This window comes from Drosophila rhopaloa, unplaced genomic scaffold (assembly GCF_018152115.1).
Source record: "Drosophila rhopaloa isolate 14029-0021.01 unplaced genomic scaffold, ASM1815211v1 contig_115, whole genome shotgun sequence".
Taxonomy (NCBI): domain Eukaryota; kingdom Metazoa; phylum Arthropoda; class Insecta; order Diptera; family Drosophilidae; genus Drosophila; species Drosophila rhopaloa.
The window spans coordinates 1287542-1312041 of record NW_025334990.1 but is presented as its reverse complement, the minus strand read 5'-3'; the positions used below and the strand labels follow the sequence as shown (position 1 = coordinate 1312041).

Here is a 24500-nt window from a genome sequence, read left to right as displayed (position 1 = left end):
TTCTGACACAGATATAAGTGTTTTCACCCTACGATGAAAGCATAGAAAACCCTCAGGGGAAGTTTTATAAATATATGTATATTAATATCGGCCATGCCTGCATATTGGAGCTTTCAAATAGTGGCAGGCTATCAATATTTATATTGATAAATATTGTCTTTTCTTTAAAAGTATATTTTTCCAAAAAATCTGTCAGGCAATCAGCGATTCCATAATGTATATACTCGCCGCCATACAATGGGACACAATAACCATATTTAGGTGTTCTCTTTAAAGTTCTGGAATTACATGGCAAATCAGGTGAAATACGGCGCAGGATGTGCAGAAGCTCATTTAAAGCAGATCACGATATATTGAATGCAACTGCCCAGTTTGACAATTCCTCGCGCAGGGGATTTGATCTCATGCTCTTCGGAGTCTTCAGAAAGGTTACTTTCATCACTTAAATATCCATCATTTTCAATATGGTTTTGCTCCAAATAAGCCCCTGAATCCAATATTGGTTCATTCACTTCGCCGAGCTCCGGTGGCAGAGACTCACAGCAACATAGATTCCTGGTCATCAGGGCATTTAATATTTTTATACCCTTGCAGAGGGTATTATAATTTCAGTCAAAAGTTTGCAACGCAGTGAAGGAGACATTTCCGACCCTATAAAGTATATATATTCTTGATCACCATCACCAGGAGAGTCGATCTAGCCATGTCCGTCTGTCCGTCTGTCCGTCTGTCCGTCTGTCCGTCCGTCTGTCCGTCTGTCCGTCCGTCCGTCCGTTTCTACGCAAACTAGTCCCTCAGTTTTAAAGCTATCTGCTTGAAACTTTCCCAAAAGTTGTCTTTCTATTGCAGGTAGTATATAAGTCGGAACGAGCCGGATCGGGCGACTATATCATATAGCTGCCATATAACTGAACGATCGGAAAAGCCATAACTTTGGTGTTTTTAAAGTTAGGAAGTTGAGATTTTCTATGGGTTTTATTTTTGGCTAATCAATCCGACCTACCGAATTTCATAAGGATCGGACGACTATATCCTATAGCCGCCATATAACTGATTGATCGGAAATGCCATAACTTTGGTGTTTGTAAAGTTAGGAAGTTGGGATTTTCTATGGGTTTTATTTTTGGCCAATCAATCCGACCCACCAAATTTCATAAGGATCGGCCGACTATATCTTATAGCTGCCATATAACTGAACGATTGGAAATGTCATAACTTTGGTGTTTTTAAAGTTAGGAAGTTGGGATTTTTTATGAGTATTAAGAATGCATCATATGAATAATTTTGGAGAATATAATTTACAGAATATTCTGCAAGGGTATATCAACTTCGGCTCCGCCCGAAATTAGCTTTCCTTTCTTGTTTACATTCATTTCGGCTTGATCTTTATACACTCATAATTTAAAATTTATCAAATTTAAAATTATATTTACACATTTTTTTTGTACTCACTGAACACGTCCGACTTGCACTTGCGTATTGCTAACTAACTAAGTAAATTTGTGCATTTTAAATCATCTTGCTTATCGCAGGAATCTGCATTCCATTATTTTAATCGCGATTTTTACTTTGATTTTACTTACCATCGTTCAGAATATGCTCAGACATAAGAGCTTTTTATGAGCCTATGCTTAGAGAGCACCAAATGTGCTCCGAAAACGCTCTTATTTATGTGCCGACTCAGAAAACACTCTGAAACGAGGCTCTTTTCAGACACACAATTAAGAGCGCTCCTAACTTTGCTTGCTGGGAAGTTTGTTCTGGTGTGTGTTTAGGTGTCTCCGATATAAATACCCGAGTTGCACGGTGTGAGCAATTGATCTGCTCTTATCACAAGACAATTTGGCACGACTAGCCGTTTCTGTGAATGCAAATAGCAATTTGTTTATTTTACACTATTTACGTTCGGATTAAAGTTCTGCGAATGCACGTTTCGTAAAAAAAAAACAGAAAGCAAACTTCGGCACGCCGAATATATTACTAAAAACAATGAATCTATGTCGATTTTGCGCTGCATTTGGCCATCGTTTCTATAGCAGCTATATCCGATTTTTATTAAATTAATGCTGTAATTCCTTTAAATTTAAACATAACTTACTTTTTACATTATTTATTAACGATCTTCCCTCAATTATAAGTCATTCTCGCGTACTTATGTACGCAGATGATGTTAAGTTGTGCCTGCAGTATAAGTACATTTCCTGCCATTTAAACTTGCAATCCGATCTAGATAATTTTCAAAACTGGTGCCGAGATAATTTACTAAATTTAAACGCGACTTACACGTTAAGTGGCAGCTCTTTGGATAGAATAACTCTTGTAAACGATCTTGGCGTTCTCTTGGACCCTAAACTAAAATTTTCTAATCACATTTCGTCCATGGTTAATAAAGCCAGAGGAGTGCTTGCATTTATTAAAAGGTGGTCAAAAGAATTCGATGATCCTTATTTGACTAAAACTTTATTTATTTCGCTAGGCCGTCCGATTCTGGAATATGGGTCTCCCGTCTGGAGTCCACAATACGGAATACATATTGGTCGTATTGAATCTGTACAAAAAAACTTCCTTCTTTTTGCTTTACGGCGCCCAAACTGGGATGCAAATCTCATCTTACCTTCTTATTCTAGTAGACTTCTTTTGATTAATTTACCATCCCTAGCCAACCGTAGAACGATGCTTGGTACTATCTTTATTTATAACCTTATTCATGGTGATATTGACTGCCCCGACTTGTTAAGTCGGCTAAACTTTTCTGTGCCAAGTAGATTAACTACAAATTATTTTCCCCTAATTTTAAATCATTGTAGATCTAACTATGCCTTGCAAGAGCCTTTCAGAGTATTATGTTCTGACTATAATAGACTTTTTCCTGTAATATCAAATCTTGACTCTCTGCTGCTCCTAAAACGATTGATACTTGCTTCATTGGCACAAGATTGATCTAACTATTACTTTTTTCCCCGGACCTTTACCTTTATTTTCCTATCTCGCGTCTATCTTATCGCGAATCGTGCCGTACGATACACGGCTGCGCCCCTCGGTCGGTTGGGCGGGTAAGTGGCCCGTACGACTCCGCGAAAAAAAGAACAAAAAAAAAAAAAACAAAAATTAAAAACAAAAAAGTAATAATTTTTTGGAATCTTTTTTCCGGTTGTTCCTATGGGAGCTATAGTCGCCCAATCCGGCTCGTTCCTGCAATAGAAAGACAACTTTTGGGAAGTTTTAGACTACCATATTGTAGCATACATTTGGGGCGCCAGATATTTGAATAGCACTGGACCAACATTTTTCAGCGTTGCACTTTTTATACCTTTGCAGAGGGTGTTATAATTTCAGTCAAAAGTTTGAAACGCAGTGTAGGAGACATTTCCGACCCTATAGGGTATCTTGATCAGCATCACCAGGAGAGTCGATCTAGCCATGTCCGTCTTTCCGTCCGTTTCTACAAAAACTAGTCCCTCAGTTTTAAAGCTATCTGCTTGAAACTTTCCCAAAAGTTGTCTTTCTATTGCAGGTAGTATATAAGTCGGAACGAGCCGGATCGGGCCACTATATCATATAGCTGCCATATAACTGAACGATCGGAAATGCCATAACTTTGATGTTTTTAAAGTTAGGAAGTTGGGATATATATCATATATCATATAGCTCCCATAGGAACAATCGGAAAAAAAGAATAACTTTGTTGTTTTTATACCCTTGCAGAGGGTATTATAATTTCAGTCAAAAGTTTGCAACGCAGTGAAGGAGACATTTCGATCTAGTCATGTCCGTCCGTCTTTCCGTGTGTCCGTTTTTACGCAAACTAGTCCCTCAGTTTTAAAGCTATCTGCTTGAAACTTTCCCAAAAGTTGTCTTTCTATTGCAGGTAGTATATAAGTCGGAACGAGCCGGATCGGGCCACTATATCATATAGCTGCCATATAACTGAACGATCGGAAATGCCATAACTTTGATGTTTTTAAAGTTAGGAAGTTGGGATTTTCTATGGGTTTTATTTTTGGCCAATCAATCCGACCTGCCAAATTTCATAAGGATCGGCCGACTATATCCTATAGCTGCTATATAACTGAACGATCGGAAATGCCATAACTTTGGTGTTTGTAAAGTTAGGAAGTTGGGATTTTCTATGGGTTTTATTTTTGACCAATCAATCCGACCTATCAAATTTCATATGGATCGGCCGAATATATCTTATAGCAGCCATATAACTGATTGATCGAAAATGCCATAACTTTGGTGTTTGTAAAGTTAGGAAGATGGGATTTTCTATGGGTTTTATTTTTGACCAATCAATCCGACTTACCAAATTGCATAAGGATCGGCCGAATATATCCTATAGCTGCCATATAACTGAACGATCGGAAATACCATAACTTTGGTGTTTTTAAAGTTAGGAAGTTGCGATTTTTTATGAGTATTCAAATGCAAAATATTCTGCAAGGGTATATCAACTTCGGCTTTCCTTTCTTGTTTTTTGTATATTGTAGATTTACAAAGATTTAATATGCAGAAAACATTACTATTACAAATTTATAGCTTTATTTTGTAGCTTTTCATCTACTTTATATTTGTGTTCCATTGTTTTCAAAAGTTTGGTTAGAAACCATTTATAACAATCTATCCAACATTTTTCAAAAAAGAAAAAAATGGTTTGTCACAAGACATGGAAAGTTTTAATACATTTTTTCGGAAACCGGCAAGCCACTAAAAAAAATGATCAAGCCCTTAGACACAGCATTTTTAGCATTGAGAAAGCTTCCCACTATCAGCAGTAGCCTGAGCCATAGTCGTGTCAAGCAAAACTAGGTACGAAAGCTTACTTAGCTATTCCAAATTTTCCATACCCTTTCAAAAATGGTTGGGTCTTTGATTTGATTTTCATGTTATTACATTTTTCGTTGCAATATCTAAAATTCTTCAGTTAGAAAACAAATTTTTCATTTAAATCATTAAACAATTCATGAATTTTTGTTAAATCGTTATGGTGTTAAATAATTTAATAAAAGATATCGATCTTACAGAAATTGAAAGAGAGTCGAAAAGCTTGTCGAGCTTTTATTCTAGCACTGCCCTCTATTTTAGTATTATTCTCGCCGGTATTTGTGATCCAGTTTGAATCAGAACGTCAGGAAGCAAACAACGTTAAGTGAAAGTATTAATCATGCCAATTGGTGAGTTCTCAAGTGGGTGGAGTGCATAGAGCAGTTTGATAATGGAATGCATAATTGGATGAATTTAAACGTAGGGAGAGAAGCTGGGTTTTAACCAGACACAAATACAAAATATTACCTTGTCATCATCTAGATTCAATTAACGGGAATACGCTGACAATACTGTACATTTTGGACTTTGCTGTTTCCTTTTTATACCCTTGCAGAGGGAATTATAATTTTGGTCAAAAGTGTGCAACGCAGTGAAGGATACGTTTCCGACCCCATAAAGTATATATATTCTTGGTCAGGATCAATAGGGTAGTCGATATAGCCATGTCCGTCTGTTTCAATACCGTTTGCGAGCTCAGTATAAAAGCTAGCGATCTGAGACTTTCACTGTCGTCCTAAAACATGTGTACACAGATCAAGTTTAGAAAGCGCCCCGATCGGACGTCTATATCCTATAGCTCCCATAGGAACAATCGAATATACCTTGCAAGAATTGATGATATTTCGCGCAGTGAAAAAACTATTGACATGAATCTTTCCGAATCGTATTTTTTTATGCATACCTTGATCAGGGTAAAAGAGCGTTCCGATCGGACGTCTTAAATCGGTTAAAATTGAATGATTTTCAGGATATTTTGCGCACTATATAAGTTATTGCCATGAATCTTTCCAAATCGTATTTTTTATTAATACCTTGATCAGAGTGAAAGCGCGTGCCGATCCGACGTCTGTATCCTATAGCTCCCATAGGAACAATAGGGTGAAATAGGTCCAAATTTGATGTTTTCAGAATATTTCGCGCAGTCTTAAAAGCTCTTGCCGATCGTGGGAAAAATTGTTAAAGGCAGCGAAAATATCCCTTTTTTCTATTTTTATATGACATTTTAGCAGTATAAAAGCTATTGACATGAAACTATGCAAATCTAATTTATTTATTTATTTACTTTTTCAATTTGGTTTTTTTTCGGCTAGTCTGCAAGGGTATTAAAACTTCGGCTTGCCGAAGTTAGCTTCTGTTATTTATGACCTATTAAATTGATTCTCGATGCGGTTATATACCAAGATTTTCAAAAATATGTATTAGCTGTGATGAGCCAATTTTAAACGCCATGAACTTCAATAATCAATAAGAACCCGAGGGTCAGACGAGAGATGCACCAATATTGATTATTTATGACAACACTTTTCCTGATTTGCGGGAGATGTTTAAGGTTAATAATTAAAACCTCGAAACATTTCCATCTCGCGCATATTTTGGTACAGTTGCCTCTGAAAACGTAACTAGGTACAGTTGCCTCTGAAACTCAGCATTAATCGTTTCTTCACCGCCTTTTTTGCAGAAATCAATACCCCCGATAAGTTGGAGTACCAATTCTTCCCGGCCAGCGGAGGACTGTTCACCTTCAAGGTGCGTTCCCCCAAAGATGCCCACTTGGCACTCACACCCGCTCCCGAGGATACCGGCCCAATCTACGAGATCTTCCTGGGCGGATGGGAGAACACCAAGTCGGTGATCCGCAAGAACCGCCAGAAGCCCGAGGTGGCCCAGGTGCGCACTCCCGGTATCCTAAATGCCAACGAGTTCCGCGGCTTTTGGGTGCGCTGGTATGACAATGTCATCACAGTGGGCCGCGAAGGAACTGCCGCTGCCTTGCTTTCCTACGACGCCGGCAGCCTGTTCCCGGTGAAGTTCGTCGGCATCTGCACGGGATGGGGCGCCAGTGGATCCTGGCAGTTGGATGGTGAGTTTTCGTAGCCTCTGGGGACTCAGCAATAGCACATGTGTTTTTCATCTCTGATTATTTTACCTTTCGTTCTGTTTGGCTAATGTATTGTCCTATAGTTTCATAATGTTACCCACTGTAGAGCAACTACTTACTTACTTAAATTAATATTTAATTTCATTTAATATTTTTATGATACTAAAACCTGAAGTAATTTATTACATTAACGAATTTAACAACATATTTGGCAAGGTATTTGTTATTTAATTGGGCACCCATTAAACAGAATAGAATTTCTTAAGAACTGTTTAATAATAGTAACACACAGCCAATATAAACAATATACCCTTGCAAATGGTATTATAATTTATAACAAGTTTGCAACGCAGTGAAGGAGACATTTCTGACCCTATATATATTCAAGAATATATGGTAATCAGCATTACCAGGAGAGTCGATCTATCCAAAAGTTTTATTTCTTTTGAAGGTAGTGAATAAGTCGGAACGAGCCGGATCGGGCGACTATATCATATAGCTCCCATAGAAACAATCGGAAAAAACAATTTAAGTTACTCATAGAAAAAAAAAAATAACTGAAATAGCAGTCTAGCTATGACTACCAATCTGATAAGTTTACTGGGTGTCAGTCACAATCATCGAAAATGTGGTCACTTTTTATACCCTTGCAGATGGTATTATAATTTTGGTCAAAAGTTTGCAACGCAGTCTAGAAGACATCTCCGACCCTATAAAGTATATATATTCTTGATCAGGATCGCGTCCTGAGTTGATATGAGCATGTCCGTCTGTCCGTCTGTCTGTTTCTACGCGAACTAGTCTCTCAGTTTTAAAGATATCGAATTGAAATTTTGCACACACCCTTCGTTCCTTTGCATGCAGTGTACAAGATTAGATTTCCTTTCTTGTTATACCCTTGCAGAGGGTATTATAATTTTGGTCAAAAGTGTGCAACGCAGTGAAGGAGACATCTCCGACCATATTAAGTATATATATTCTTGATCAGGATCACCTCCTGAGTTGATATAAGCATGTCCGTCTGTCCGTCTGTCATTGAATTGAAACTTTGCACACACCCTTCTTTCCTTTGCACGCAGTATATAAGTCGGAACGGCCAGGATCGGCCAACTATATCCTATAGCTGCCATATAACTGATTGATCGGAAATGAAATAACTTTGGTGTTTTTAAAGTTAGAAAGTTGGGATTTTCTATGGGTTTTACATTTGGCCAATCAATTTGACGTACCAAATTTTATAAGGATCGGCCGACTATATCCTATAGCTGCCATATAACTGAACGATCGGAAATGCCACAACTTTGGTGTTTGTAAAGTTAGGAAGTTGGGATTTTCTATGGGTTTTACATTTGGCCAATTAATTTGACGTACCAAATTTTAAAAGGATCGGCCGACTATATCCTATAGCTGCCATATAACTGATTAATCGGAAATGCCATAACGTTGGTGTTTGTAAAGTTAGGAAGTTGGGATTTTCTATGGGTTTTATTTTTGGCCAATCAATCCGACCTACCAAACTTCATAAGGATCGGCCGACTATATCCTATAGCTGCCATATAACTGAACGATTGGAAATGCCATAACTTTGGTGTTTTTAAAGTTAGGAAGTTGGGATTTTTTATGAGTATTAAGAATGCATCATATGAATAAATTTGGGGAAATATAATTTACAGAGTATTCTGCAAGGGTATATCAACATCGGCTCCGCCCGAAGTTAGCTTTCCTTTCTTGTTTTTTCATTAAAAAATTAAGTTTACTAAAGTTTAAGTTTATTTCAATGAAAAACAAGAAAGGAAAGCTAACTTCGGGCGGAGCCGAAGTTGAAATACCCTTGCAGAATATTCTGCAAATTATATTCTCCAAAATTATTCATATGATGCATTTTTAATACTCATAAAAAATCCCACCTTCCTAACTTTAAAAACACCAAAGTTATTTCATTTCCGATCAATCAGTTATATGGCAGCTATAGGATATAGTCGGCCGATCCTTATGAAATTTGGTAGGTCGGATTGATTGGCCAAATATAAAACCCATAGAAAATCCCAACTTCCTAACTTTACAAACACGAAAGTTATGGCATTTCCGATCAATCAGTTATATGGCAGCTATAGGATATAGTCGGCCGATCCCGGCCGTTCCGACTTATATACTGCGTGCAAAGGAAAGAAGGGTGTGTGCAAAGTTTCAATCCGATAGCTTTAAAACTGAGAGACTAGTTTGCGTAGAAACAGACAGACGGACAGACGGACAGACGGACAGACGGACATGGCTATATCAACTCAGGAGGTGATCCTGATCAAGAATATATATACTTTATAGGGTCGGAGATGTCTCCTTCACTGCGTTGCACACTTTTGACCAAAATTATAATACCCTCTGCAAGGGTATAACAAGAAAGGAAAGCTAGTTTCGGGCGGAGCCGAAGTTGATATACCCTTGCAGAATACTCTGTAAATTATATTCTCCAAAATTATTCATATGATGCATTCTTAATATTCATAAAAAATCCCAACTTCCTAACTTTAAAAACACCAAAGTTATGGCATTTCCAATCGTTCAGTTATATGGCAGCTATAGGATATAGTCAGCCGATCCTTATGAAGTTTGGTAGGTCGGATTGATTGGCCAAAAATAAAACCCATAGAAAATCCCAGCTTCCTAACTTTACAAACACCAAAGTTATGGCATTTCCGATCAATCAGTTATATGGCAGCTATAGAATATAGTCGGCCGATCCTTATGAAATTTGGTAGGTCGGATTGATTGGCCAAATATAAAACCCATAGAAAATCCCAACTTTCTAACTTTACAAACACCAAAGTTATGGCATTTCCGATCAATCAGTTATATGATTAGCTATAGGATATAGTCGGCCGATCCAGGCCGTTCCGACTTATATACTGCGTGCAAAGGAAAGAAGGGTGTGTGCAAAGTTTCAGTTCGATATATTTAAAACTGAGAGACTATTTCGCGTAAAAACAGACAGACGGACATGCTTATATCAACTCAGGGGGTGATCCTGATCAAGAATATATATACTTTATAGGGTCGGAGATGTCTCCTTCACTGCGTTGCACACTTTTGACCAAAATTATAATACCCTCTGCAAGGGTATAAAAAAAAACAAAGTGACAATATGTCCGATGGATTTGACTCAATATCAGTAAACTTGTGACGCTTTTTAGCTATGAGTAACTATGTTAAGTTATATTTATAATTTAAAATTAGACTACAAGTCTGATTAAAAAATGAATTTTCAATTAAAACAAGAAAGGAAGCAAAGCCGAAGTATATATACCCTTGCAGTTATTACAAATCGTTTCTATGGCAGCTATATGATATTGTTGTCCGATTTTAATTTAATTAAATCGTAATTCCATAATATTTAAATATTACCAAATCCCAAAGAACAAAAAAAAATTAAAAACCACAAAGTTATAATTTTTTTGAATTGTTTTTCCGATTGTTAATATGGTAGCTATATGATCTGCCTCGTTACGGCTTATATACTACCTGCAATAGAAAGAAAACTTTTGGGTCGGAAATGTCTCCTTCACTGCATTGTAATCTTTTGACTGAAATTATTATACCCCCTGCAAAGGTATAAAAATCGGACATCCCTTAGGAAAATCGAAAAATTAAAAAATTACCAAACAATTATCAGTAATTAAAAAACTATAAAACTTTTAAATTTAAATTTCTTTTTTTTTGTTTTCTAACTTTTTGTATTGCGGCCGACATTTCTTGTCAAAGTAGTTGAGAATATCCCTTACAGGCACTCTTCCGCAAATAAGATTTTTGAATTTTAGCTGCTTGTAAAAAGTGTTTCCGCTGGCGAAAAGCGTAGTACTCAGATCGACGAAATATGTTCGTCAGCTATAAAGCCTAGTACTCAGATCGAAAAACGAGTTCGCTAGCGTAAAAACTTTAATCTGTGTGACCAAAATTTCGAGAGTTCATCAGAATTAAGCGTGCTACGGTCGTACTGTCAATCAGCTGGGTTTTTTGACAAGCAGTTAAAATTCAAATATCGTATTTGCGGGAAAGAGCCTCTAAAAGATATTATCAACTACCTTGGCGAAACAAGTCTGCCGCTGTACAAAGAAATTAAAAAACAAGAAAGGAAAGCTAACTTCGGGCGGAGCCGAAGTTGATATACCCTTGCAGAATACTCTGTAAATTATATTCTCCAAAATTATTCATATGATGCATTCTTAATACTCATAAAAAATACAAAATTCCTAACTTTAAAAACACCAAAGTTATGGCATTTCCAATCGTTCAGTTATATGGCAGCTATAGGATATAGTCGGCCGATCCTTATGAAATTTGGTAGGTGGGATTGATTGGCCAAAAATAAAACCCATAGAAAATCCCAACTTCCTAACTTAACAAACACCAAAGTTATGGCATTTCCAATCGTTCAGTTATATGGCAGCTATAGGATATAGTCGGCCGATCCTTATGAAATTTGGAAATCCCAACTTTCTAACTTTACAAACACGAAAGTTATGATATTTCCGATCAATCAGTTATATTATTAGCTATAGGATATAGTCGGCCGATCCAGGCCGTTCCGACTTATATACTGCGTGCAAAGGAAAGAAGGGTGTGTGCAAAGTTTCAATTCGATAGCTTTAAAACTGAGAGACTAGTTTGCGTAGAAACAGACAGACGGACAGACGGACATGGCTATATCAACTCAGGAGGTGATTCTGATCAAGAGTATATATACTTATATTTATATTTATTTGCAACGAGGACGAAAGCTAACTTCGACAAGCCGAAGTTTTAATACCCTTGCAGACATTGCCGAAATTTCTAGAATTGAAAAAGTAGCGAAAAGAATAAGGTATACGTATTTTTTTGGCCGATTTCACACTATTGTTCCTGTGGGAGCTATAGGATATAGACGTCCGATCGGCACGCGCTTTTACCTTGATCAAGGTATGCATAAAAAAATACGATTTGGAAAAATTTATGTCAATAGCTTCTACACTGCGCGAACTATTCTGAAAAACATAAAATTGTGAGTCTCAGATCACTAGCTTTTAAACTGAGCTCGCAAACGGAATTGAAAAAGTCGGACAGAAGGACATGGCTATATCGACTCCCCTATTGATCCTGATCAAGAATATATATATACTTTATGGGGTCAGTAACGTCTTCTTCACTGCGTTACAAACTTCTGACCAAAATTATAATACCCTCTGCAAGGGTATAAAAATACTGCCATGATACAACAAAATGACACTTTGGCTCGCCGGCAGATTTGCAAGCGTAGGCGTGCGTGAGGATAAAAGAAAACAAAACCGAAAAAAACAGTGGAATTGGCACAGAATTGAAAAAAAAACGGTGATCTAAAAAAAACTGTGTACTAAACGTGGCTATGTACATAAATATGTAAGTATATCTACGCTTTGGCAATTTGGCGAGACATACATATGCCAGATATCTGGCGGGCAGAAAAGTGAAAGCGGGTACCTAGACACTAGATGCAGATTTATGCAATAGAGGTACGGGTGCAGACGCTATCGGTAAAAACTATTTTAACAAACTCACCCGTTTCCGTTCATTTTGGGAAGTTTCTTTCTTTCAAGGCCGTCGCCTGGTGGAACCAATTTTAATTTAGCTAAAATGGTTTGTTTATTTTTGCCACTTGTTTATCACTTAAATATGCCTTGTTTGCATTTATCACTCGGTTCGATCACTCTTTAATTTCTTTCGGCGTCACTTTGAGCAGAGTTACGAGACTAATCGCGACCTTGCAACTTACGGTTGTTAAATAGTTTTCGCTCAGCGAATTTCGAGCTTTTTCGAAAAAATTATAAACATAAATCCTTTAAAAAAAGTCAACGAACTGGAAAGACAAGAAAGTTACTGTGTAAATAATACGAGTTATTTTGTTGTTAATGATTCAGATTCATTTGTAAGATTTCAATTGTATTTAATACGGTAATACTTTTGTGTTATTATTTTCTGTTTCGTTCCCATTCAGAATGCTAGAAAGGTTAAAATATTTTTTACAGTGTAAAATGACAGCTGTTGGCGAACGTGCTTGAACAAAATATGCAAGAGCAATATTTTTCGAGTTCTCTTGCTGTGATAAAAGTCCACTGCCGCACAGCACAGCCCACAGCAAAACAAAAAGTATGGAGAGAAAATTTTACCAGATCTTTTTTAGTATGTGTGACGTGTGACAGCCGGTACTTTTTCTCCATCCTTCGCGCCTCTTTCGTCTCCACTCTCTGCACTCACACTTCCTCGTACCGCGAGCTTCGTCCACTCTTTACCTCTTTCTGACTTCTCTTTCTCCCACTTCCCTCCTTTCACTAAAATGCAATTTGTAACTGCACTTAAAAAATGACGTGTTGACAGTAAATACGGCGCCAGACCAAAACAAAATGTTTAGAGACCTAACACAGATAACATGGATATGTTTGTCGCATATTTGAGTCATTCCCAAAGTGCCCTTTATCGGGGAAGGGCAGGGGAACTGTCTGTCTCACGCACACGTACTTACATATGTATGTATGTACGCCTGCATCGGAAAGCAAAAGGGAGGCAAGTATAGGCATTACTTATCGGAACAACAGGCCAACAACTCCATTATCAAACGGGAGTTGCATTAATCACCAGGATAATTATAAATATCAAAGGGTTCCGAAGTCAAATCAATCGGAACAAGTGGCCAATCAAGATCAGTTATCTTTCCTTTTGATGATTTAAGATTATAAGAGTAAAGTCAAACGAGTTTTTTTTTAACATTTTCAGATTTATGTACATATGTATGTATGTTAAACTCATATTAGAGCATGAGCAAAGATCACAAGTATTGGGGGGCTCGTCAAGCACACAGACTGCTTACCTATACTAAAATTAATTTCAGTTTATTTTTACTATTATGTTTTCAGCTGATTTAGTTTGGGGCTTGCTGAATGATTTCATAAGAAATTTTTATTTTTCACATGGCGTAACAGGGCGTATACGCGATAAGGTAATCTGAAGTTACTGCTGCTCGTTTTTTACTTTTCCTTTCGTTAACAGATAGATCTCATCTGCATCTAGACTTTACCCAAGATGTTTATTTAAAAACAATTAATTTATAAAGAAAGCTAATAATTTTATTTATGAAATATCAACATCTGTACTATTTGTTTTTGTTTATAAAAATGTGAACCTAGGGTTAATACCAAGTTGATTGCCCTAGGTTACTTAAATCTCAATTGGCTGTTGACACTTTCGAGAAAATCCAGTGGAAGGAGGCTGGAACTGAGACCCAATTGGATTCAATTGAGTGAACTCGTCCAGATTTACACTTGTCTCTGGAAATGTCGCAAATGTCGGGAGCGGAAATCAATTTTATTAATTTATTTCAATTTGGCACTGCACAGCATTCCAGAGGTCATAATGTTACGCAAATCGAGCCATAAAAGTAAATGGGAAAGTGTAAACAAAGTTAACTTGTTTTGTTCGCTGATATGCGCAGTATATGTACATATATTTTGGGGGCCCGTCAATGGGAAAAATGAATTCTGTCTGAAAGCTATCTGAAAGATTAGATAAAGATGATGAAATATTCTGTCTGTGGCTTATTCAGCTATTAGGTATTGTCCAGGCTCTTGTTTCCAAGTGCCTACTTAATTTATTAATGCATTTCGAATCCTGTTCCGATTATCTAATAGTAACAGCTATAACAATACAAAAAATGAATTAGTTAATATCCTAAACTGTCAAGATATTATCTACGGCAGCAATCAGACATAACCGTTAGTTGTTGGTTTAACTTAAAAGTTGTATTAAACGATAAAAACTTATTTTCTTAAACACATCCTAAAAATGCCATATCCTAAGATGGCCTAAGTTAAACATGCCTAGTAGAACTATGACGTAAATAAGCCCATTTATAAATGGTTAAGCTTCATAATATAGATGCAATGCTCCAGCAAGCCAGGTAAAACCTAAGGCCCTTCCAGTAAAATGATCTGTTCAGCACTAAAGTAAACAATAAAAGGAAACCTATAACCAGTGTATTGTTTGTTTACTCGTCTGCCACGGTGTAAAGTTTGTTCGGATGTGTGTTTAGGTGTCTCCGATATAAATACCCGAGTTGCACGGTGTGAGCAATTGATCTGCTCTTATCACAAGACAATTTGGCACGACTAGCCGTTTCTGTGAATGCAAATAGTAATTTGTTTATTTTAAACTATTTCCGTTCGTAGCGAAGTTCTGCGCATGTACGTTTCGTAATAAGAAAAGTGCGACCGACCGGCGAGACTAAAGAAAACCGACTGACATTAAGAACACAAGAGGCCATGAACAAAAAAGAAGTGACGTACAGAAAGATAATTCGCACAACCTCGTACAAGACTGAAAAAAGCTGAAAAATTTTGGTCCAGTGCTATTGAAATATCTGGCGCCCCAAAAGTATGCAACAATTTGGTAGTGCAAAGACCTTTTAATGAATCTATTTAATAGCACATTAAATTTATAATGTCCGAATGGAAAACAAATTTTTTTTTAAGCCCATTAGACCCTTTTGGTGAAATCATTGGCAGTAGCATTGGATGCCCTGGTTTGGTAACCCATGTGACAACACAAAATAAAACCGGCACATGACGCCAAAATAAATGACGACAGCAACGTTAAAACATTGTAAAAGAAAATAGGAGAATCAGAAAAATCGAATTGAAAATACCCTACCAGCGAGAAAATCTATGATTTGGCTTATAAGTATATAAAATCTTTTCGTTAATTGAATTCTTAAAAATTTTGGTTTTTTAATATTAACATTAACATTACCCTCACAAAATTATAACTTTAATATGTAGCATTTCATTTACTTTACAATTATTTTACTTTGTTTCCAAAAATAAAACCATATATTTTTGTTCAAACATATCTGAGCAAAATTAAAAAAAATGGTTTGTCACTAGACATGGAAAGTTTTAATAAAGTTTTTCGGAAATCATAATATATATGTACTTAATTAATTTAGCATAAATATGTAAATCTGTCTCTGGCAAGCGACTAAAAAGAAGTATCAAGCCCTTAGCCAGAGCATTTTTAGCATTGAGAAAGCTTCCCAGTGGTCTTGATGACATCAGCAGTAGCTTTTGCCAACCTGAGTCATAGTCGTGCTAAGGAAAACTAGGTACGAAAGCTAACTTAACTAACCAAATTTTGCATACCCTTTCCAAAATGGTTAGGAATTTGATTTCCTTTTTTTCGATGCAATATCTAAAATTCTCCAGTTAGAAACCAAATTTTTAGTTTATGTTATTAAAGCTAATATTCTATGAATTTTTGTTAAATTCAGGGTAATTATGGTATTAAATATTTTAATAAAAAGTACATCTTAATCGATGAGGCTTAGCTATGAACAGAGCGACTTTATGGTAATAGATTCCTATACAAGCTGGTACAGTCGACCACTTTCTAGATAGACATCGATCTCACACAAATTGAAAGAGAGTCGAAAAGCTTGTCGAGCTTTTATTCTCGCACTGCCCTCTTGTTTTTAGCAGTGCTTACCTCGCCGGTATTTGGGTTCCATTGCGGCAGTTTGAATCAGAATCTCAGTAAGCGAACAACGTTAAGTGGAAGTAGCAATCATGCCAATTGGTGAGTTCCCAAGTGGGTGGAGTGCATAGAGCAGTTGGATAATGGAATGGATAATTGGGTGAATTTAAACGTAGGGAGGGAAGCGGAATAAAGAACTAAACTTTTGGCCCACGACCAAAATTGAATTGTGTCAACAAATTCCTAGAATCGAAACATCAGAAGTAAATAAAATATAGAAATTCTTTATCTATGTTGGGTTTTTACCAAATAAAATATATGCAGAGAGTGTTTATGGCGCAACTTTCACCTTGTGATCATCTAAATTCAATTAACGGGAATACGCAGACAATGCTATACATTTTGGACTTTGCTGGTGCCTTTTTAGTGTTATTTATGACCTATTAAATTGATTCTCGATGCGGTCATATACCAAGGTGTCCAAAAATGTGTATCAGCTGTGATGAGTCACTTGTATACGCCTTGAACTCTGGCAATAATCAATAAGAATACCGCGAGTGTTACCCGAGGGTCAGACGAGAGATGCACCCATAATGATGTCATGCGAAATAATGTTGCTTGGGAAAGAATTTGTACAATCTGTGGAGAACAAAAAGCACAACCTTACATATCTCTAGGCAAATGTTCGTCGCCCGAGAGCCGTAATGCCGGCTCAGAACTCGAAATTGAGCTTGAGTGGAATTAGCTAGAATATTTTGTAGCAAAGAACCGATGGCGATCTAAATGACATCATGCGAATGGCGTTAAACAAGTAGCGAAAACAAAAACAGACGCTAAACATTCAGATATGTATCTCAAACGGCCCAAACATATAAATAGCAACGAAATTTTTCCAGTTCAAGTATTTTTTATGACAACACTTTTCCTGTGATTTGCGGGAGATGTTTGAGGTTGATAATTAAAACCTCAAAACTTTCCCATCTCGCACATATTTTGCTACAGTTGCCTCTGAAAACATAGCTGGGTACAGTTGCCTCTGAAACTCAACACTAATCTTCTCTTCACCGCCTTCTTTGCAGAAATCAACACCCCCGATAAGTTGGAGTACCAATTCTTCCCGGCCAGCGGTGGACTGTTCACCTTCAAGGTGCGTTCCCCCAAAGATGCCCACTTGGCACTCACACCCGCTCCCGAGGAGAACGGCCCAATCTTCGAGATCTTCCTGGGCGGATGGGAGAACACCAAGTCGGTGATCCGCAAGGACCGCCAGAAGCCCGAGGTGGCCGAGGTGCCCACTCCGGGTATCCTGGACGCCGGCGAGTTCCGCGGCTTCTGGGTGCGCTGGTATGACAATGTCATCACCGTGGGTCGCGAAGGAGATGCTGCTGCCTTCCTTTCCTACGACGCCGGCAGCCTGTTCCCGGTGAACTTCGTCGGCATCTGCACGGGATGGGGCGCCAGCGGATCCTGGCAGTTGGATGGTGAGTTTACGCCCAGTTACACGCCTTTGGGGGCTCAACAATAGCACAAGTGTTTTTCTCTCTGATTAGTTTATCTTTCGTTTTGTTTGGATAATGTATTGTCCTACAGTTTCACAATGCAACCCATTGTATACATAGAAAGAACAACTACTTACTTACTTAAATTAATATTTTATTTCTTTTAATATTTTAATGGTACTTAAACCTTAAGCATTTTTTGACATTAGCGTATTTTCAACGTCTTTTGCAAAGTATTTGTTATATAATTGGGAACCCATCAAACAAAATACAATTTTTTAAGAACTATAATGGGCTGTTAATAACATTGCCAATATAAACAGATATATTTTTAGAGGGCCAAATAATGTTATATGTATTTCAACTCAAAGGCTAAAATGACTTAAAAAACACAAACGAGAATCACACTACACAGTTTTTATGTTTCTAAAATTAGTTAATATTTTCCTAGAATATATACATATGTCTAGTAATTATGGAATGGCAAGGTATATCAATCTGAGCAAGATTTGTGCTTTTATTTGAACAATTTTTATAAATATCATCAGCTAATTAATCGCATCGTTTCTCCGCAGATTCCGCTCCCTCTGCACCAGCGATTGGCTTTGCAGCGCCCACCGGAAGCGGACCAGGATGCTGGGTGGCCGCCGCCAACGGAGAGGTTCCGCCCAACGCCCTGGAGGGAGGATTCGACAGCAGCGAGCAGCTGTACATTGCCCGTGCCCGTCACGAGGGTGACCTGATTCCCGGCAAGCTGCACCCATCCCACGGCGTCACCTACGTGGCCTACGGAGGCGGTGAGCACGGACACGGCGAGTACGAGGTGCTCTGCGCCGCCGGAGGACAGTGGGTTGCCGTCGATGCCGGAAACATTCCGCCCAACGCTTATCCCGCCGGCGAGACCGCCGAGGGCGAGCCGCTCTTCATCGGACGCGCCACCCACGACGGAACCATCACCGTGGGCAAGGTGCAGCCCTCCCACGGATGCTGCTACATCCCGTACGGCGGCGAGGAGCTGGCCTACAAGGAGTTCGAGATCTACGTGGCCAACTAAGTCCCCTGGTTCGACTCCATGATGTCCAACGCACTGAAGCACAATTGTTAAACTGAGCGCATTACAGTTCAACTGGTCGCAGAAATTTTATTTATATTTGCATTTCTACTCAATACTGTTGAAGAATCTCGATTTGATGCCGAAAAGGTTATTATTTTGTTCACCCAAATTGGTAAATAAACAATAAATATGTTTAAGAAAATAACATATCACATATAAATATTGTATGTGAATTTCCGTCAAGGATATATGATTGACTTTATTAAAGTTTGAAAAAAACCTTGGTATCTTAAAATTATGTGGGGCAGCAGTATCAGTATTCAAATTCGAATGTTACAGAAATCTGGAGGAAGTTCCGTTTTAGGGTACGCCTACTTTAAGATAATCGGACTTGTCGTTTTGCTATCAAATATAAAGCATAAACATTTTTAACATGAAAAGAAAGCGTTTCCAAGCAAAAAACTTTAGGTTTCCACAAGCATGTAGCTTATTCAGAATTTAACTATTTTTTTTAAATTAATTTTTTATCGGTTTGAATTGTGAAAAATGCCTTAAATATGTATTTGCATGAATTACACATTGCCTCTCTGAATTCAGTGTTTTTTTGCTGGATATTAATTCAATTATTGGTTGTTGTTGGTAAAAGAATATTTTTCTAACATTTTTAGAAAGTTGAAAATAATTTTTTTTAAATCTTCAAATAATACCAAGCGCAAATATTTTTGCTTTTTTATTTCCAAGCCACTTAAACAGTTTCTTATCGGAATTATTAGTATACTTAGAAAAAAGCCACTTCAAATTTAAGTACTATCATACTTGATTTTAAATAGTTATTGTTTAAAGAATGTTTGGTGTGTTCCTACTTAAATAATAGTACAATTTTAAATTAAACAATAAATGTCCTTTTTTTAGTAAATTAACTAAGCTGGGGTAGTACAATTCGTTTTTTATGAATGTTAAGATGCACTTGTTAATTTTAATTTCAAGAATACTATTTTTTAAGTGCTCAAGAATTAAAGATGAGTGTCATGAAAGATTAAAAAATAGTTTGCAGAGAAACTAGCAAATTCTTTAAAGAAGTATCTACGTTCTGTACTTATAACAAAAGACTCTTTCATATATTTTAATCTAGAAAGCGTTAAGTTGGGTTCTCGAATCATATTCGTTCATTAAACGTTAAGATTTGTTTATAATATTTTTCGCTTTGTTTAAGTAAACTGCATTATTCATCTCATTCAGTACAATTTAAGTAGAAGTCTTACTTAATTTCATAAAGAACAATCTTAAATCCTTTTTTTACCTGAGTGTAGAAAATTGAGAATACATTATTTGTTTGGAAAGTACTTTTGCTTATAACACTAAACTTTAAGGTAAATTTCGTTAAAGCGTGGTGCAAACAATTTCCCTAGAAATATCCAAAATATCCATTCCGAAATTAAAAAAAAATTTTATTCATTATTGTAAATAAATAAAGTTCAGATTTTGTACCGCAGTGTTATTACTCACAGATCATAGCAATTAATAATACGTTTTTAAGCCATTTCGCACTCTTGGTAATTATCAACAAATACTCCGTGTTGTTTGGAATTAATCGCAAGCAAAGTAGAACGATAATAATCTAGCTCATTCATAATCATAATTTACTTCAACTCAATGAAAATCTTTTTTCAAATCTCGTTATCAATGAACATAAAAGCCTCTCATAAAATTTAAAAATAGGCAAAGAAAAAACCTTTTTAAAAGATAGATAGCAGTTTACAAAGAATTTGCTAGCAAACTAAACATTTTTTTGTGACATGTTTTATTGCTTAGTACTTGTTCACTGTTTATTTTTGAAGAAAGGATTACATTTTTATTTTAGGTATTAAAAACTTTATCACGATCTAAAATCAATTGATTTCTTTTAAAAAAATATTTTTTAATAGTGAAATGATAAGCGTTTATTTATATTCACTTTTAAAGATTTGAGCAGGTCATTCCATCTAATCGCTCGATTGGAGCAAACTTGTTTTGTGCAATTCTCGATTCCGTATACCAATCACGATATACTTGTGTTCGAGGGTATAACGCAGTCGTTCCAGTTTGGTATTCGAAAACCATATAACTTAGACCACTCATAGACAAAAAGTAGTTTAGGTACCATTCTGTCGACCTTTACCTACAAGAATATACCCACTAGTCACTTAAATAATACTTTTAATACATTTTTTCTAAAAGAGTCATATTTCCTAAATGGTAATTTATATTACACTGTTTTCATATCTTACCTTTAGTTTACATAAATTAATAATGATATGTGAAATCATATTCTAAACATACAAAAAGGATACAAAATTTGATTAATAAAAATGAAATTAAAAATACAGTAGAATCTGGTTATAGCGACTTTCAAGGGACCGACGATTTTACGTCGTTATACAAACCAAGCCACCGAGTTTTCGTCGCAATAACCGGACGGACACTACAAGCGGAGCCGTTATAACCGGATTCTAGTGTATTATAATAAAAATTAAGTTTTATATTTTTATTAGATGCCTACGTATAATATAGGTAGATTTCACCAGGTCAGCGTTCTGAGAAATTGGACCTTAATGACAGGCGTTCGAATTCTATTCTTAAATATAATGGCTTAACGTAACAATATGACTTTCGAACATTTCCTGTTTAATTTAGCCCAGGTGTTTGTTAAAATGATTATGTCCCATAAAACCTTCTTTCTTACACGCACTTTTACTTCGGGATACTGCAATTCTAACGTATCCAGAATGCCGTCCTTATAGCAGAATACCGGGTATTGAATCCAAAGTGAATTCTAAAGTGAAGCACCTCTTGAGAGAATTTACAACTGAAGGGATTGTAAACAAAAATGAATCTCAACTTCAGATACAGATACGAGTCCCTGGTATAAATATTAAAATTCAAAGCATGAAGCACGCGACAAGCAACTGGCCGTACCGATAAGGTTAGTGATAAGGTCCTCAAAGAAAGGTATAAATACCTCGTTGGAACTGGACTCTACAAGCATTCTATGCAATGGCAAAACTTTTGGCACTACTCGCAGTCCTCTGCCTGAGCCAGGTGATCGGTGCTGAGCGTAAGTATTTGGCTATTGGGAGGTAATCTTATGCTATAACTCGTGGATCTCCAGGCATCGTCAACTGCTACTGGGGCACCTGGGCCAACTACAACAGCGGCAATGGCAAATTCGATGTGTCCAACATCGACGCCGGCCTGTGCACCCACCTGAGCTACTCCTTCTTCGGCATCAATGACAGCGGCGAGATTGTGTCCCTGGACACCTGGCTGGACTACGATCTGGGCTTCATCAGCCAGGCTGTTGGCCTGAAGAACCAGAACTCCAACCTGAAGGTCCTGGCCGTGGTCGGCGGCTGGAACGAGGGCTCCACCAAGTACTCCGCGATGGCCCGCGACTGGTACAAGCGCCAGAACTTCATCAACTCGGCCCTGAACCTGCTGCGCAACCATGGATTCGACGGCCTGGACTTGGACTGGGAGTATCCCAACCAGCGTGGCGGCAACTGGGATGACCGCGCCAACTTTGTGACCCTGCTGCGCGAGATTAAGGAAGCGTGAGTACTGATTCCACACTGGGAGGTCTCCAAATTAATCGGTTATTTCCTGCAGCTTTGCTCCCTATGGCTACGAGTTGGGAATTGCTGTGGGTGCCGGCGAGTCGCTTGCCAGCGGATCCTACGAGATCGCCAACATTGCTCAGCACGTCAACTTCATCAACGTGATGACCTACGACTTTGCCATGGCCTCCGAGGGTAAGACCGGCTTCAATGCGCCCCAGTGGGCCGTGGAGAACGCCATCAACTTCTGGATGAGCCAGGGTGCCCCGGCCAACAAGCTGGTGCTCGGTGTCGGCATGTACGGACGCTCCTTCCAGCTGTCCGATAACTCTCAGAACTGGCCTGGAGCACCGTGCCGCGGCGAGGGTGCCGCTGGACCCTACTCCGGCTCCACTGGATACTTGGGCTACAACGAGATCTGCCAGAACAACTGGCACACCGTCTTCGACTACGACAATGCCGCTCCCTACGCCTTCTCCGGCGACCAGTGGGTGAGCTTCGACAATGTGCTCAGCGTGCAGTACAAGATGGACTTCGCCCTGCGTAACAACCTGGCCGGAGCCATGATCTGGTCCCTGGAGACGGACGACTTCCGCGGCAATTGCGGCGAGACCTATCCTCTGCTCAAGACCATCAACAGGAAGCTGCGTTGGTAAATGGAGATTTCAATTGAAAAGAATAAATGTTTTAAAATGTAAAAACAGAATTTGCATTATTGTTTTTTTCGATGAACAGAAACCTCTTTAGAATTTGTCTCAGCTCTGAGAAATTGTACTCCAAAACTGATCAAAAAATACATCTAATGCCTTGTCGATTATTGACGTTCCAACGAACCGTTCCGAAAAATCATCAGTGAGATTTGTTTAGGATTTTTACTGTTTATTTACCCCTACTAATACATTATTGATTAGCATCACTAGACAAGTTAATAAAGCTATGACTAGTCAACAGTCCGTCTCAACTAAAACTAGTCTCTTGGTTTCTGGATGAAAAGTTTTCTTTTATTTTAGTAGTAGTATAAGTCGGAACGGCCCTAGTAATATTTATGTTTTAAAAAATTTGACTTTAATTGTATCAAAGTCAGTGGACTAAATCATGTAGCTCTCATAGGAAAGAGCCGAAATAAGTAGACAAATAATATTAAATTTGGCCACCCTTCTTTGTCAAATTTATATGAAATAACGTAAATTTATGAACCTTTGTTTGTCTTTCAACATTTAAGGATATAACTGGATTTATAATAGGTTTTTTGATTTAAAAAATATTTATAAAAATTAAGCACTTAAAAAATGTATTAGAAAATCGACATATTTTCATTGTTTTTATGTACGGCTAAATCTCTTTCACTATATTACAATTTAAGAAGACGTACAGATATTTATGATACATTTTGCATCGTTATATTCTAAACTTAATTACAAGCAACCCGAAACGGCCAAACTAATTATATTACTAATCAAGTATTTACCGCATTTGAAACGGTTTGGATATAACTTAGTTAAACACATTTTTTTAAACATTCATTTTTTAACGCCGTTTTTTATTTCCTCCGATTTCATAAGAGAAGTGGCTTATTACTAAAGTCAAAGAGATTGTCTAAAAAAAACCGCAAGTAAGGCATATTCTCAGGTGAAAAGTAAACAATGAACTTTTACGGAAGAATCGTTTTTATGGCTTAATAAATAAATCATCGCACAATAAATGTGGTCATTCTTATTCATGTTCCTAGAATAAGGTGTATTTGTTGTGTTTACGCTTTATTATTGAAGAGGTTTTTAAAGTAGCTAGCAACAGATTTTGAATCACTATCCAGGACGATGACACAGTGCGTGTTCGAGTGGGGTGCGATACGAGCACCATCATTCCAATCTAAAGATGCACTTAAAATTCGAATAATAAATTTA

At 37.5% G+C, this 24500-nt stretch overlaps 2 protein-coding genes across 3 annotated transcripts; both read left to right on the top strand.

The window, feature by feature from the left end:
- Positions 1–5123: 5123 nt before the first annotated feature.
- On the top strand, positions 5124–19251 carry LOC108044018 (C3 and PZP-like alpha-2-macroglobulin domain-containing protein 8). 2 transcript variants are annotated; one of them, XM_044462028.1, is made up of 4 exons: positions 5124–5174; positions 6506–6907; positions 17530–17931; positions 18525–19251. In XM_044462028.1, the coding sequence occupies exons 1-4, from the start codon at positions 5165–5167 to the stop codon at positions 19001–19003; spliced, it is 1293 nt and encodes a 430-aa protein (XP_044317963.1). In that variant the 5' UTR covers positions 5124–5164; the 3' UTR covers positions 19004–19251. The 2 variants fall into 2 exon arrangements, with proteins under 2 accessions (XP_044317963.1, XP_016978358.1); XM_017122869.2 differs by lacking the exons at positions 5124–5174; positions 6506–6907 and adding an exon at positions 16442–16552.
- A 2570-nt stretch (positions 19252–21821) lies between these two features.
- LOC123038151 (acidic mammalian chitinase) lies at positions 21822–23302 on the top strand. The gene is made up of 3 exons (XM_044462029.1): positions 21822–22097; positions 22152–22593; positions 22649–23302. Exons 1-3 carry the CDS (start codon positions 22037–22039, stop codon positions 23250–23252), a joined length of 1107 nt encoding a protein of 368 aa, XP_044317964.1. The 5' UTR covers positions 21822–22036; the 3' UTR covers positions 23253–23302.
- Positions 23303–24500: the final 1198 nt, after the last annotated feature.